This window comes from Vulpes lagopus, chromosome 2 (assembly GCF_018345385.1).
Source record: "Vulpes lagopus strain Blue_001 chromosome 2, ASM1834538v1, whole genome shotgun sequence".
NCBI classification, from domain to species: domain Eukaryota; kingdom Metazoa; phylum Chordata; class Mammalia; order Carnivora; family Canidae; genus Vulpes; species Vulpes lagopus.
This window is the reverse complement of record NC_054825.1, coordinates 8,565,235-8,578,223: the sequence shown is the minus strand read 5'-3', so window position 1 is coordinate 8,578,223 and position 12,989 is coordinate 8,565,235. Positions and strand designations below refer to the sequence as shown.

The window sequence follows — 12,989 nt, the reverse complement described above, 5'->3', positions numbered from 1 at the left end:
TGAGATGATATTGGGTTAGAGTGGACCCTAAATCCATGGACCAGTGTCCTGATAAAAAGACCATGTAAAGACATAGGGACACACATAATACAGGGAAGACAGCCATGTAAAGCCAGAGCCAGAAATCAGGGTGACAAAGCTACAGGCCAAGGAACAACAAGGATTGCCAGATGTCACCAGACGCTGGGAGAGAGGCATTCCTTCCTAGAACAGATTCTTCTCTAGAGCCTCACAGGTAGCCTGGTCCTGCCAACTCCCTGATTTCAGATTTATGGTCTCCAGAACTTTGAAAGAATAAATTCCTGGAGCCACCTTAGATTGTGGCTTTCTATTAGAGCAGCCAGAGGAAACGAATTCAAATTCACGGATCACACGAGAAGTCTGCCTATCCCAGCTAACGAGAATGGCAGATTCCTGAGCCTGTGACTCCTCCTCCTCACCACCACCACCACCACGTGAACCAGTGGGTTTGGTGGAGTCTTGCTGATTTTGATGAAGGAAGTCAAGGGCCCACGCAAGGGAAGCAGCTTCTCTGGTCAGGTTTCAGCTTGCCCCTCCAGCCTTCTGTGCCCCCTCCCCAGCATGCGGGGCCCTTTTCCAATCTCTATGGCCATGTCCTGGCGGTGTCCTCTGCCTCTTTGCCCTTCTCTCTTCTCTGCCTGATAACGGGCCCATCAAGATCCTAGCTGAACACTTCCTCCAGGAAACCGCTGCTGACCACACCGTCATACCACCTGACTGAAATCGCTTGTCCAAGTTCGTCTGACTGTACTCTCAGAATGTGTGCATTTCTTGGCCGCAGTACATTGTCCTCAAAAAACCTGATTTGGGGGAGGTGGAGTGGGGAGAAGAGGGAAGGAGAGAGAGAGAGAGAGAGAAAGAGAGAGAGACAGAATCTTAAGCAGGTTCCACACCCAGCGTGGAGCCAGACAGGGAGCTCGGTCTCACGACCCTGAGATCATGACCTGAGCCAAAAATTAAGAGTCAGACACTCAACCCACTGAGCCACCGAGGTGCCCCAAAAGCTGATTTTTTAAAACCTACAGTTCTGTGGTGGTCCTCCTATTTTGCTCAGAATAAAGCACAAAATTCCTACCAAGGCCTCCAGGGGCCCATGTGTTTGCCAACTCTGATGTTTCCTATCTCACTTACTATGTTCTCTTTGGCCACACGCTGTGCAGCTCCTTGAACACACCAGGCCTCCTGCCTCGAGCCCCTAAGCACTTCCTTCCTTCTGGAACACAGTCTAATACCACACCTTCTCAGAGTCTTTGCTTAAACCTTACCTTCTCAGGCAGCCTCATCTGACCACCTGATGTGATGCTGCAACATCCTCTCTCCCACCTCAGTGCCTGGTTCCCCTTGAAGTTTGTCCCATGATAGTTATCACCCCCTCACACAGTTTATAATTTTTGTTCCCCCCACTAGAACGTAAGCTCCCCAGGGGCAGGGAACTTTGTTTTGCTCACTGAGGCATCTCAAGTACCTAGACCCAAGTCTGGCACATATTAGGTGCTCAACAAACATTTATTGGATACATTATGGTGATATTCTTGGTATCTAGCAAGACTTGCTTTAGAAATCCCAGCCTGTCCTAGCAATGTGAGAGAAACCAAAGAAGAGTGGCTATGTACACAGTGGGCCTTCTGCAGCGTCCCAGATAGGAGCCTCCCTCCGAGTGGAGGTGGGGAGGGCACAAGTGTTCTCTGAGGGCTGGACTCAAGAGTGGGGAAGATCGAAGGGTGGAATCTGATAGCTTGTGAAGCCTTTTCTACGATGAGTATCTTCTTCTAAGACACAAGGGGTGACCTGCCTTGTTTTCCTAGTAGGGTCATTTTGGTGCACCCCGATATCTTGCAGATGGAGAGGCCGGGACACAGAGCAGTTCAAACCCTTGTCAAGGTCACAGCAAATTATTAGCCAGATTCCACAAAATATCCAAACACTTACAAATAGTAAGATACAGTAGGGCCAAATGCTATATTTATATTTATATTTATATTTATATTTATATTTATATATACACACATTTGGGCATGTGAGAGATTCTTGCTTAGAGAGAAAGACTTTATAAAAAAAGATTTTGTTTATTTATTTGAGAGAGTGAGCACAAGCAGGGGGGTGGGAGGGAAGGGCAGAAGGAAGACTCCCCACAGAGCAGGGAGGGACATGGGGCTCTATCTCAGGACCCCGAGATCATGACCTGAGCTGAAGGCAGCCACTCAAGTGCCCTGGAGAGAAAGGCTTTTTAAGAAGACAAGGGAACTAGGTAGAGAAAGGGGGTCAGGAATAGGAGGGCTAGCTTGCTCCTTGATAGTAGAGTAAGGCCTCCTTGGGGCAAGGCAACAATTCCTGGAGCATCTCTCCCTTATAAGACTGCTAGCTTTCTTGGAGAAACCCTGGAAGAATGTATTTCTGGCCCATTCTGGGCTCATCCTAAAAACTGAATAAAGGATAACATCAACCAGAGAGAGGCCCTGCTTACATAGCGCTTGCTGTATGCCTGAGGCTCACTGTCCTTGAAGACTCCTTCTATCTTTCCTTTGTCATACTCTCTGTGCCTCAGTTTCCTTTTCTGTCAAAGAGGAAAAATAATAGCACCTACCGACCTCACCTACTATATAGGGGGGACTCAATGACCTTTCACTGATATTACCTCCATGTAATTATCACCCTTAACTCTTGGGAAAGGGCTAGACATTCAGCCACTCTAAGGAAATTATACTTGAGTGGGGATGCAGATGTGACCCATTCAGAGTCACAATCATTAGCCACAGGGAGGGGTCTTGGGCAGCATTCCTGGCAGCACTAGAACAGATGAGAGGACTTTCCAATAAAGGGGGCCAAAGCACATGTGGGCTGTGGCACAGTTTCCGCAAGATCATAACTCTGGGCTTTTATCCATTCTGCCTACAAATCAAGGACCTGCTGGTCAGAAGGGTTAAGTGCTAAAGTGTGGCCATCAGGACTAGTGCCCGCTGTCTGTGTAGGTGGCCTCCATGCCTGGGACTTTGGTAGCTTTAGCTAAAACCAGTAGACCGTCCCCACTCCATGGGTAAGCAGGTGGGCTATTCCAAGGAGGAACTGCCCGTGGAGGAAAGCAGGTGAAGTTCTGAAGAATATGGAAATTCCTATTCTTTGGAAAGTCCTAGGGGAACTCCTTACTATAAGGAGTACTTACACTTACATGTAAGTGTGCATATATGTATAGCTGTGTTCTGTGTGTGTGGTGGTCACCCTGGGGGGCGGGGAGACAGGTGAGAACACCGTTCTAAACACTCCCAGGCCGGGATCCCTGGGTGGCGCAGCAGTTTGGCGCCTGCCTTTGTCCCAGGGCGTGATCCTGGAGACCTGGGATCGAATCCCACATCGGGCTCCCGGTGCATGGAGCCTGCTTCTCCCTCTGCCTGTGTCTCTGCCTCTCTCTCTCTCTGTGACTATCATACATAAATAAATAAAAAATTAAACACTCCCAGGCCTCATTCCTTTTTGTAAAAGTTGAGTGCTAATTACTAGCATCCCATCTACCCAGGATCAGCCTGTGAAAGTCCCCTCCAGGAGTCCTATCACCGGGGCTCCTTTGGATTTGGAAAAACGTGTCATCAAAGGACCTCAGGTTCTTATTAAACTTTTTGAAAAATGCTATTGGATATGATCGGGCCATCTGAAGAACCATAATCAATGAGACAATGGGAACTGTGAATTCATTCATGCATGCATGCATGCATGCATGCATTCATTCATTCACTCAGGCATTCAGACAGGAACTCAAGTGCTTACTGAGCACCAGTGGCCCTTCCAGGGGCTCACATCTAGCCTGCAACCAGGATGGGCACCTCGGGGATCAGGTGCCAGCAGGAACAGAAAACGGGCCCTTAGAAACAGGGGCAGGAAGGGAGGGGGGTCGGGTGGGAAGCAGGTGAGACCTCTTCCTACGGTGGCCAGGTAAAGATCAGCAGTGATCTGCAGTCGATCTCACTTTCTGTTTCGGAATCCAGAGGAAAAAAACGCTTTTGTTCTCTAGCTGAGGCCCCAAGGGTAAGACAGCAATGGCCAGCAATGGCTTTTAAACGCTTTTCGCCAGGACTGTGGGTTCTCCCGCGGAGCCCCCGGGTTTGCTTTAGAGCTTGTCCCTTAGAGGGCGCTGCTTGCCTGCCGTTGAACGGAGCCCCGGGCGTGAGTAAGCGGAGGCCACACCCCTCGCCAGAGGGCGAGTGAAGGGCTGAGTCCGCGCCGGGGGCCCCGCAGCGCCGAGCTTTCTGGCTGCGGAAAGGAAGGGAAGATTTACTCTGTGCAACTGGCTGTTCCAGCCCAGCATCCCTGAAACTCGGGGTACGGGCAGAGGGTCCTGACACCCGATAAACTCCTATTTCTGGTCAACACACACACGCACACACACGCGCTTGCACACACACGCGCGCACACCAGCTCACCTGCGCACCTGCGCACCTGCGCGCCCCCTGGGAGGGGAGACACGAGACAGTGAGGTTCGGGTAGCGACGCCACCGGCTGTCCCGCACTCTGCCCCCGCCAGCCTCGACCCCTTCCCATCTGGGTCTAGTCCTCAAGTTGCGATCAGAAAAAAGCCCACTTCCCCAGCCACAACTTTTCAGCGACGTCTGCCGGCCGCTTCTTATTCCCCGGGAGATGAGCAGCTTTTCTGCTTGTCTCAGTTCCAAAGCGGCTTCCACGCATCAGAACTTTGGCCAACTTTGCGCGCGCGCGCTCCGGACGGGAGAGCTCCCACGACACGCGCGAACACACGCACGGGCCTCCACCGCGCGGCGGGCGGGTCCCGGCCAAGCCCACCCCAACCTGCGGAGACCTGCGCGCATCGAGCTCTTTCTGCAATTGGAGAGAAAATGACTCCTGGTGTCCAGCGCCGACTGGGTGACCTTGTCCCAGTCTCCTCCCCGGGAGCCCTGTTCCATCTGTAAAACACGAGTGTGAGACCCACCCTGCTTGAGTCTCAGGGCGGTGATTGATTTCAAAGTCAGATTTCGGACGTGGGGCGTTTTGCATTCCATTAAAGGCTCCCTACAAACTCAAGGGAGTAATAATAATGAGAATAATGACTGTTTATGGAAGCCCCATTTACAATGCTTCCAGGTTCCCAAAGCAAAACTAGGGTTCACTACCGTAGATGAACGTTTGCTGAAAGAAGCATTAAATGCGCCCATTGAGAATTGGGGGGCGGGGAGGCTGAAGCCTCGGATCAGAAAATAATACATACCCACGTCTGTACTGGGGGACCGAAGCGGTTGCACCTGCCAAAGCAGGGTGGCCTGGACTGAGCCGAGGGATGAATCTAAGGAAAGGAAAGGGGGGGTGGGGGTGGGGGAAGGCGCCGGGGAAGTGAAGAGGCCACGAAAAGACCTTGGGTATATGGAAGCTCACAATGGGTGGAGGAGTGATGGCCATTTTGCTGCCTTTCTCTGACCAGGGAGCTGTCTCTCGGGAAGGGACCCCACAAGCAATCCTACTTTATTTGATGCTTAAATCTAGAGTCTTAAATGCCTGCCTTATGGGCTTTGGGTGCAACCTGGGGAGTTGTTTCTGAAAGCCGGTGGAGTAGAGTGACCTTCCGCCCAGCTGTCCCTCAGAGGCCCAGCAGGGTTCTCTAGGGGCCTGGCGGCCCTGGGGGACATGCTGCGGTCCCGCCGCCACGGGCACGGCCGAGGACGGTCCCGCCGCTGTGCCTTCGGTTCGCGCGGCCCCTGCTAAAGCCTTAGGCAGCTCCAAACGCCGGCAGGAGAGACGTCCCAGGAGAAGGTGCGGTCTCGGGCTCTCCGGGGCGCAGCCGTCGGTGCCGCGACGCTGCTGCCTTAGCAGCCGGGGCAGGTGCCCCGCGGGCGTTCCCCGTTTTGCGCGCACACGCGGGTGCGCCAGGACGCACACCCAGTCCTGCTCAGAGCAAAGACTCTCTTCGGTTTCCCGGGGCCAAAGGCCAAGGCCAAGCGGATGCCTGAGCCCGCTGATGCAGTGCCAGGACTCACACCCCGATGCCCTTCCTATCGGTTAGGCTGGAACCCAAATCCCCCTCTTCGTGGCCGCGCCCTTAGCAGGCTTTGGGGAACGCGCTGAGGCCGCCGGACCCCCAAGGGTAGGAAAGTGCTGACTTCGCCGCGGGCGGGGGGTCGCGCCCTGCCTCGCGGGGGCCGGGGCCGGGGGCGGGAGCCGGGGACCGGGGCCGCGTGGCTCTGGGGCGGCGCGGGGGCGGCGGGACCCCGTCCGGCCCCTGGGGGCGGGGATCGGCAGCTGCGAGCGCGGATAACCCCGAGGTGACCCGAGCGGCCAGGCCCGCCCCTTCCCCCTCCCGCGGGCCTGGCGGCTGGAAGCGGGTCCCCGGGCCGCAGGGGGGAGAGGAGGGCGCGGGCTCCCGGCGCCTCGGCTGTCAGCGCGCGCCGGCCGGGGGCGCCGCCGGCTCGGTCCCTCGCTCGCCTCCTGCGCTCGCCGGCGCGCTCCGAGTGCCTCTTTAGCGGGAGCCAATATCCTTTTGTGCTAATAGGCTTGTCCTCATTTGCTGCCTAATTGGACTATATAAAGCCAATAACAGGCAGGCTCTTATAGCCCGGAGCCAAAGCGCCAAAATCCGAGCGGAGGCGAGGAGGGGGCGGCGGCGGAGGCGGCTGCGGGGCCCGGGCTCGGCTGCGCCTTCGCCTGCCTAATCCCATTTGCCATTGTACGCGCCCAATCGCCGTATACTCCCCGCATTTAACTTGGATGACATTTTGATTTCATCATTAGCATCCGGCGCCGGATTGACGCAGCCCCAAGCCGGGGACCGCTCCTGCCGCCTCCTCCCCGGGAGCCGCCGCCGCCGAGCCGCCGAGCCGCCTGCTCCCTCCGAGCCCTCGGGTCCGGCCGCCCCCCGCCCCTCCGCACCCCTCCCACATGCGGGCCCGCCCCGGCCGGGTCCTCACCCCGCCCTCGCGCCGCTGGATTTGCGCCCGGGGCGGCCCCCGACTTTGCGCCCCGTAGTTGAGCGCCGTTTATGGTCTGATTTCCGGCCGCCCGCGCGCTCGCCCGGCCGCCCGCCTGCCCCATCCCTCCCTCCCCGGGACCCGGAGGACAGGGGACCATGCCGGAGCCCGGGCCCGACGCCCCCGGCACGGCCAGCGCGCAGCCCCCGCCGCCGCCGCCCCCTGCTCCCGCGCCCAAGGAGTCCCCGTTCTCCATCAAGAACCTGCTCAACGGAGACCACCACCGGCCGCCCCCTAAGCCGCAGCCGCCCCCACGGACGCTCTTCGCGCCCGCCTCCGCCGCGGCCGCCGCCGCCGCCGCCGCCGCCGCGGCCAAGGGGGCTCTGGAGGGCGCCGCGGGCTTCGCGCTCTCGCAGGTGGGCGACCTGGCTTTCCCCCGCTTTGAGATCCCGGCGCAGAGGTTCGCCCTGCCCGCGCACTACCTGGAGCGCTCCCCGGCCTGGTGGTACCCCTACACCCTGACCCCCGCCGGCGGCCACCTCTCGCGACCTGAAGGTACCCACCTCTCTTTGAACTTTCGCTGCCCTCCCCGCGCGCCGGCCGCATCCCCGCCCCGCGCCGCTCCCGCCTCCACCCGGGACCCGGGACCCGGGACCCCCGCGCCCTCCGCCCTCCGCCCGCCGCTCGCCAACCTCCCCGGCCCCCGGTTGGCCTCTGCCGCCGCGCGCGCTCGGCTGCGCTGCCCGGGGCGTCCGGTCCCACTTGGTGAGAAGAGACGTGGGCCTGGAGCCCGGGCGCGGCGTGGCCTGGGGCGGGAACGCGGAGGCTGCGGCCCGCACGGGCCGGGGACAGGGCCTGGATGGAGGCGGTGACCCGGTGCGCCCGGGCCCGACGCGCGTCTCCCCGTGGGGCCCCGGCGGGACGCCTAAGGGAGAGACACCCGGTGGCCGCCCTGCCACCGCGCGGGTGTCCCGCCCGCCCGCGGGAGAAAGGGGATCCCGGGACGCGGAGGCCCGACCCGGGCCCGGCCGGCAAGGAGGCCCGAGGGAGGCGCGAGGCCCCGAGGCCCGGGGCCCGGAGGCCGGCGCGGATGGAGCCTGCGGCCGCCCGGGCCCCGCGCCCCGCGCCCCGCGCCCCGCGCCCCGCGCCCCGCTGAAGGCTGTGTCCGTGTCCGTGTGCGTGTGCGTGTGCGTCCGTCTGTCTGTCTCTCCCCAGCTGCGGAGAAGGCCCTCCTGCGAGACTCCTCCCCCGCCTCGGGCACCGACCGCGACTCCCCCGAGCCGCTGCTCAAAGCCGACCCCGACCACAAGGAGCTGGACTCCAAGAGCCCGGACGAGATCATCCTGGAGGAGAGCGACTCGGAGGAAGGCAAGAAGGAGGGCGAGGCGGCGCCCGGAGCTGCCGGGGCGGGCGTGGGGGCGGCGGCCGCGACGCCGGGCGCCGAGGACTGGAAGAAGGGCGGCGAGAGCCCCGACAAGAAGCCCGCGTGCCGCAAGAAGAAGACGCGCACGGTCTTCTCGCGCAGCCAGGTCTTCCAGCTCGAGTCCACCTTCGACATGAAGCGCTACCTGAGCAGCTCGGAGCGCGCCGGCCTGGCCGCGTCGCTGCACCTCACCGAGACCCAGGTCAAGATCTGGTTCCAGAACCGCCGCAACAAGTGGAAGCGGCAGCTGGCGGCCGAGCTGGAGGCGGCCAACCTGAGCCACGCCGCGGCGCAGCGCATCGTGCGGGTGCCCATCCTCTACCACGAGAACTCGGCCGCCGAGGGCGCGGCCGCCGCCGCGGGGGCCCCGGTGCCGGTCAGCCAGCCGCTGCTCACCTTCCCGCACCCCGTGTACTACTCGCACCCCGTGGTCTCCTCCGTGCCGCTGCTACGGCCGGTCTGAGGCCCGACGCGGGAGGGGGAGGCAGCGCCCGGCCGCCTTCCCAGCTCCCGGAGGAGACTGGGCCGGGCCGAGGGCGCCAGGACGTCCAGCGGCCTTCGGGAACCGGGGCTCCGGCGCGCCGCCCCGGCCTCCCCTCCCCCGATCGGTAGCGTTTTTGTAAGTATTTGCAATGCATTTTCGTGCAATTCACCCCTAACGGATTTGAGGCGCTTCCCCCCCCCCCCTCTTACGTTTTTGGTTTTGGTTCTATTAAGAAAAGAGCAGGAAAAAAAAAAAAAAAAGACAAGATCCCACCCACCCACCCACCCACCCCCCGGGCCAAATATTTCGTGCGGAAGCTTTGGCAAAAGGTGCAACTCGACGCACCGCGCCCCCACCCCTCCTACCCCTCCAATTTGCATTGCGCTGTGGCTTTTTGGTTTTATTTTTATAGAAGAGAGAGAAGCCGCAAAAACCTAAAGGCCTCTGGTGTATTCGTTTTCTATAGAACTGTCTTCAGAAGTCCAGAGAGAGAGAGAGGAGAGAGAGAAGGAGGGAATTCACATTATCCTACTTTTATTCCTGGATTTCTGGGTGTGGTTCTCCTCTCCAGCCCTAGGGATCCTCCCCAATTTTCAGAATCTGAGAAGCCTCTGATGGGAAGGCGGACTCAGGCCGCTTTTCCTCCCCCCGCAGAGGTGTGTTGCAGTTGACCTCTTCATCTGTCCCATTTTGTGACTGAAGGATTCTCTAGGTGTTTAAAGGGAAAAGACAAGACAGCCCGAAATTAGACTTCTGATGATTGAAACACCTCCACATCTGGCCCGGTGTGAGTGATCTTATTTATTAGCAGCATTTATTTGGGGGATTTCATTTGTTGGTAAATTATTATTATTATTATTATTACTATTATCGCTTTGTTCCCTGTTTTGAGAGAGTGATTTCAATATTTTTTAAAAAAAATCTGTCTTCTATCCTCTCCCCCTTTTTGTTCTGCAGTAACTGTTGTACTTTTGACCTGTGCAATATTGTACAAAATTTCCTGAGAGCCCTGCCTCTTTCTCCACGGAGAGAAGCAGATGTTTTCACGGTGTAATCCTGGTCATTCGTTTAGGAGGAAAAAATTAAGAAGGGGAAAGGGGGAGGGAGGAAAGAAACAACGATGATAGGTAGCGATGCTCAAAGGAGTAAGATAGGCATACTGGAGCGCTTTAAGTGAAGGACAATCAATTTAGGAGAATTTTAACTTATTTGATATATGTACAGATTTCTTGTAAAGTTCACCCTCGACTCCACAGGGCTCCTCGCTCTGCCACCCAATCTGTTTTCTTTCTGTCGGCTACACCTGTTGTTCTGCGATAGCTTGTTCTCTCCCCCACCCCAACCCTCCCCCCCCCATCTCCCTCGTCACTGCCCAGGGTTCAGTCCCTTTTTAAGAAAAAGAGAAAAAAAGCCCACAAAATATTGTTACATTTAATGTTGTCGTGAAATCGAATTAATTAAAAAGAAAAGAAAAGTGACGCGTTTCGTGTTGCCAGAGTGTGTAACTTCGGCCGATTTTCCGCAGACAGGTGTCTCTGAAACTCTTCTCCGCCTGGCTCTCTGGCTGCCTGTGCGCTCGCCCGAGTTCGACCTGGACGCTCGTCCCCATAATCCAGGAGGCGGCAGAGACAGAGGCGGCTTTGTTCGCGACCAGGGCTGCTCCCTCTGCCCAGGGTCTTTCTGGGCTTGCAAAGCGCTGGCTCAGGAGAGCTGGCCGGGCGGAAGGGGCGAGGCCCTAGGCTTATCTAGTTTGAGAAATTGAGCGAAGCGGCAGCCGGGAGCTGGGAGATGGCTGATAAATTTCCGCCCGCCCTGCCGCCTGCAGCCTCGCATTCCGTTCCCAGGCCGCGGTTCCTCCAGGAGCCGAGAGCTTCTGGGCAGGACATTCCCGGGCACCCGTCAGCGGGCCTGGAGGGTGCTGCGCTCCGTGGCATCTCAGGGCGGGGGCGGGAAGAGGAAAGGAGAGTGAACTTAGAATTCAGCTGTGGCGAGGCGGGGCGCGGAGTCCGGCTGGGAGAAGACAGATCGCGAGAGGGCAGGCCCAGGGAGGCCAGGCATCCGCAGGCCTGCAGGAGCTGCGGCTCTCCCGGGGTGGCTCGGGTGCGGGCGCGGTGCTGGTGTGCGCAGTGCCAGCGAACGGAGACCATCCGACTGTGGCATCGGCCACTGAAAGGACTTTGTCTCCTCCCGGCCAGGCCCTTTCCTGTCCACTGGCGCCCAACGCCTCCAGGGCGGCCTCTCCGATCTGCTGTCCCTGTCCGTCCCAGGCCTGGAAGCGCAACGCTAGAGGTTCCCACGCGCTCGGTGGGCAGCGGGCAGCGGGCGGAGGCGGAGGCGCGCTGGGCTGGGAGCCGCCGGCAGAAGCAGGTGCTCGGGCGCTCCTAGCCAACCGCTCGGCTGCCCGCCTTAGAGCATGGGGTCTGCACACCCAGCTCCTGGCAGGGCACGTTTAAAGCTGGGGTGCCAGAAGGGGGAGATGAAGAACCTGTAGACGGTGAAGATCCCGAAGAGCACACCGCCCGGCGCGTCCGCTGGGGAGCGCCTCCACGCGCTCCCATCCCCGCTTTGCTGGGTTCCACAAACCCGATCGACACAGTTGAGTCTACTATGGCTGAAATGTTGAGTCTCATTTTCTATTGATGGGAAACTGCCCCCAAATAAACTGGCATGCGTATTTATGGCACAATTTTGGCCTGAACCTCAGTGAAGATAGATCTCCCTTTATTTCCCTGTGGTTTGGAATAAAAACGAGGGCATGTGTCGTAAATGAAAAATAAACAGAAATTCAGGGTCAAAATATGTTGTTCCTTGTGTTACCTGCAAACAGAGTGATGCCTTTTACTGTTGGCAATACTAACTGTGGGACAGGCCAATAACAGCTCATTAAAAATAATGTTGCAATAGCAAACATGTCCTTAGATTTTACAGCCAGAACATGATGCTATCAAACGCCAAGAAAATACTTCTTTATTTGTGTTTGGATTCTAGAAAACGGTTCTTGACTGACCCAGTCTTTACAAAGTCAAGAAATAACTGGTTCCCCGCACATACAGTTTATCCTTTGTCTTGCTCCTTGCGGCCTCCTTCTCAGTCCTATTGGGAAGCCCCGCTGGCCTGCACCAACGTGTTTCTCCCCGGAGCCACCGTGCCTGTCCTAGGGGAGAAGGGTGGCGCCAGGCCTCCAGGGACTGGCGGCTGTGTGGGCCTAGAAGCTGGCCCAGGCGGGAAACTTCTGCTTCCCTCCTGTTCAGTCAGAGTGGTAGGATTTCTCACAATGCAAGGGAAAGAATTGAGCCAGAGTGTGGGGGCACCAAGCACCACTCCTCACAGGAAGCATCCTAGGCTCTACTGCAGGGCTTTCTGAAGCCTTGGTGTAAGAAGAGCCCAAAAAACCTCTTGGTGGGACTGTCACATCCCGAGAGCTGGTTGGGGTCATCTTCCCATGCAAAAGTCGCCCCTCCCCACTGCTGCCTCCGCAGGGATGGCCGGGGGCTGCTGGAACCACTCAGCAGAAGGGGCTATCTGAAGGGGAGAGGGTGCCGCTACGCTACGTAATTCCTCCAGGACATTCCATTGTGAGATGCCAGCCACTGGCCTTTACCCTAGGACACTGGACCAACAGCCCAGATTTTATCCATTCACCCTCCCTTGCCTCCCATTGTGGAAGAACCTAGCTTTCTTTCCACCTACCCTAACTTCAGATCCTTCCCTATCTGCATCTTCCATTAATCTTCAAGTTAGGGCAAATGACACTATCTTTCTGGTTAAATCCTTCCTGCGTTATCCAAACAGACACCCCAGCAAACCACACAGAAGGCACACTCGTGTGTGACATAAACACCACACACTCACACTTTAGGTAGACACTAACAGACACATATCCAGGGGCTTGAAGTACACCTACCCACATATGTGTTTAGGATCACAGCTATTGCTGACACACAAAATCAGGCACATTTTGTTTCAAGTGACCCTGGGCAGCTTTGTTTTCTCTGAGGGCCCCAGGCTAAGGCAAGCTGGGTAAAATCCCGTGGAAAAACTGAGCCTGAAATCCTTCCAGCAGGAATGCCTGGTGCATTCCTTCTCTCCCACCTGCAACAAACTAGCGGAGCCCGCCAACACCCCGCCGCGGATTCCCATACTCCTATGGGCCGGGACC

At 57.7% G+C, this 12,989-nt stretch overlaps 1 protein-coding gene across 1 annotated transcript; it reads left to right on the top strand.

The window, feature by feature from the left end:
* Positions 1 to 7,065: 7,065 nt before the first annotated feature.
* HMX3 (H6 family homeobox 3) lies at positions 7,066 to 9,009 on the top strand. The gene is made up of 2 exons (XM_041745991.1): positions 7,066 to 7,478; positions 8,139 to 9,009. The coding sequence occupies exons 1-2, from the start codon at positions 7,082 to 7,084 to the stop codon at positions 8,807 to 8,809; spliced, it is 1,068 nt and encodes a 355-aa protein (XP_041601925.1). The 5' UTR covers positions 7,066 to 7,081; the 3' UTR covers positions 8,810 to 9,009.
* Positions 9,010 to 12,989: the final 3,980 nt, after the last annotated feature.

Coding starts and splice junctions, on each gene's coding strand:
- HMX3 (XM_041745991.1), top strand. CDS start 7,082: ATGCCGGAGCCCGGGCCCGACGCCCCCGGCACGGCCAGCGCGCAGCCC. Junction 7,479..8,138: donor CCACCTCTCGCGACCTGAAG/GTACCCACCTCT, acceptor GTCTCTCCCCAG/CTGCGGAGAAGGCCCTCCTG.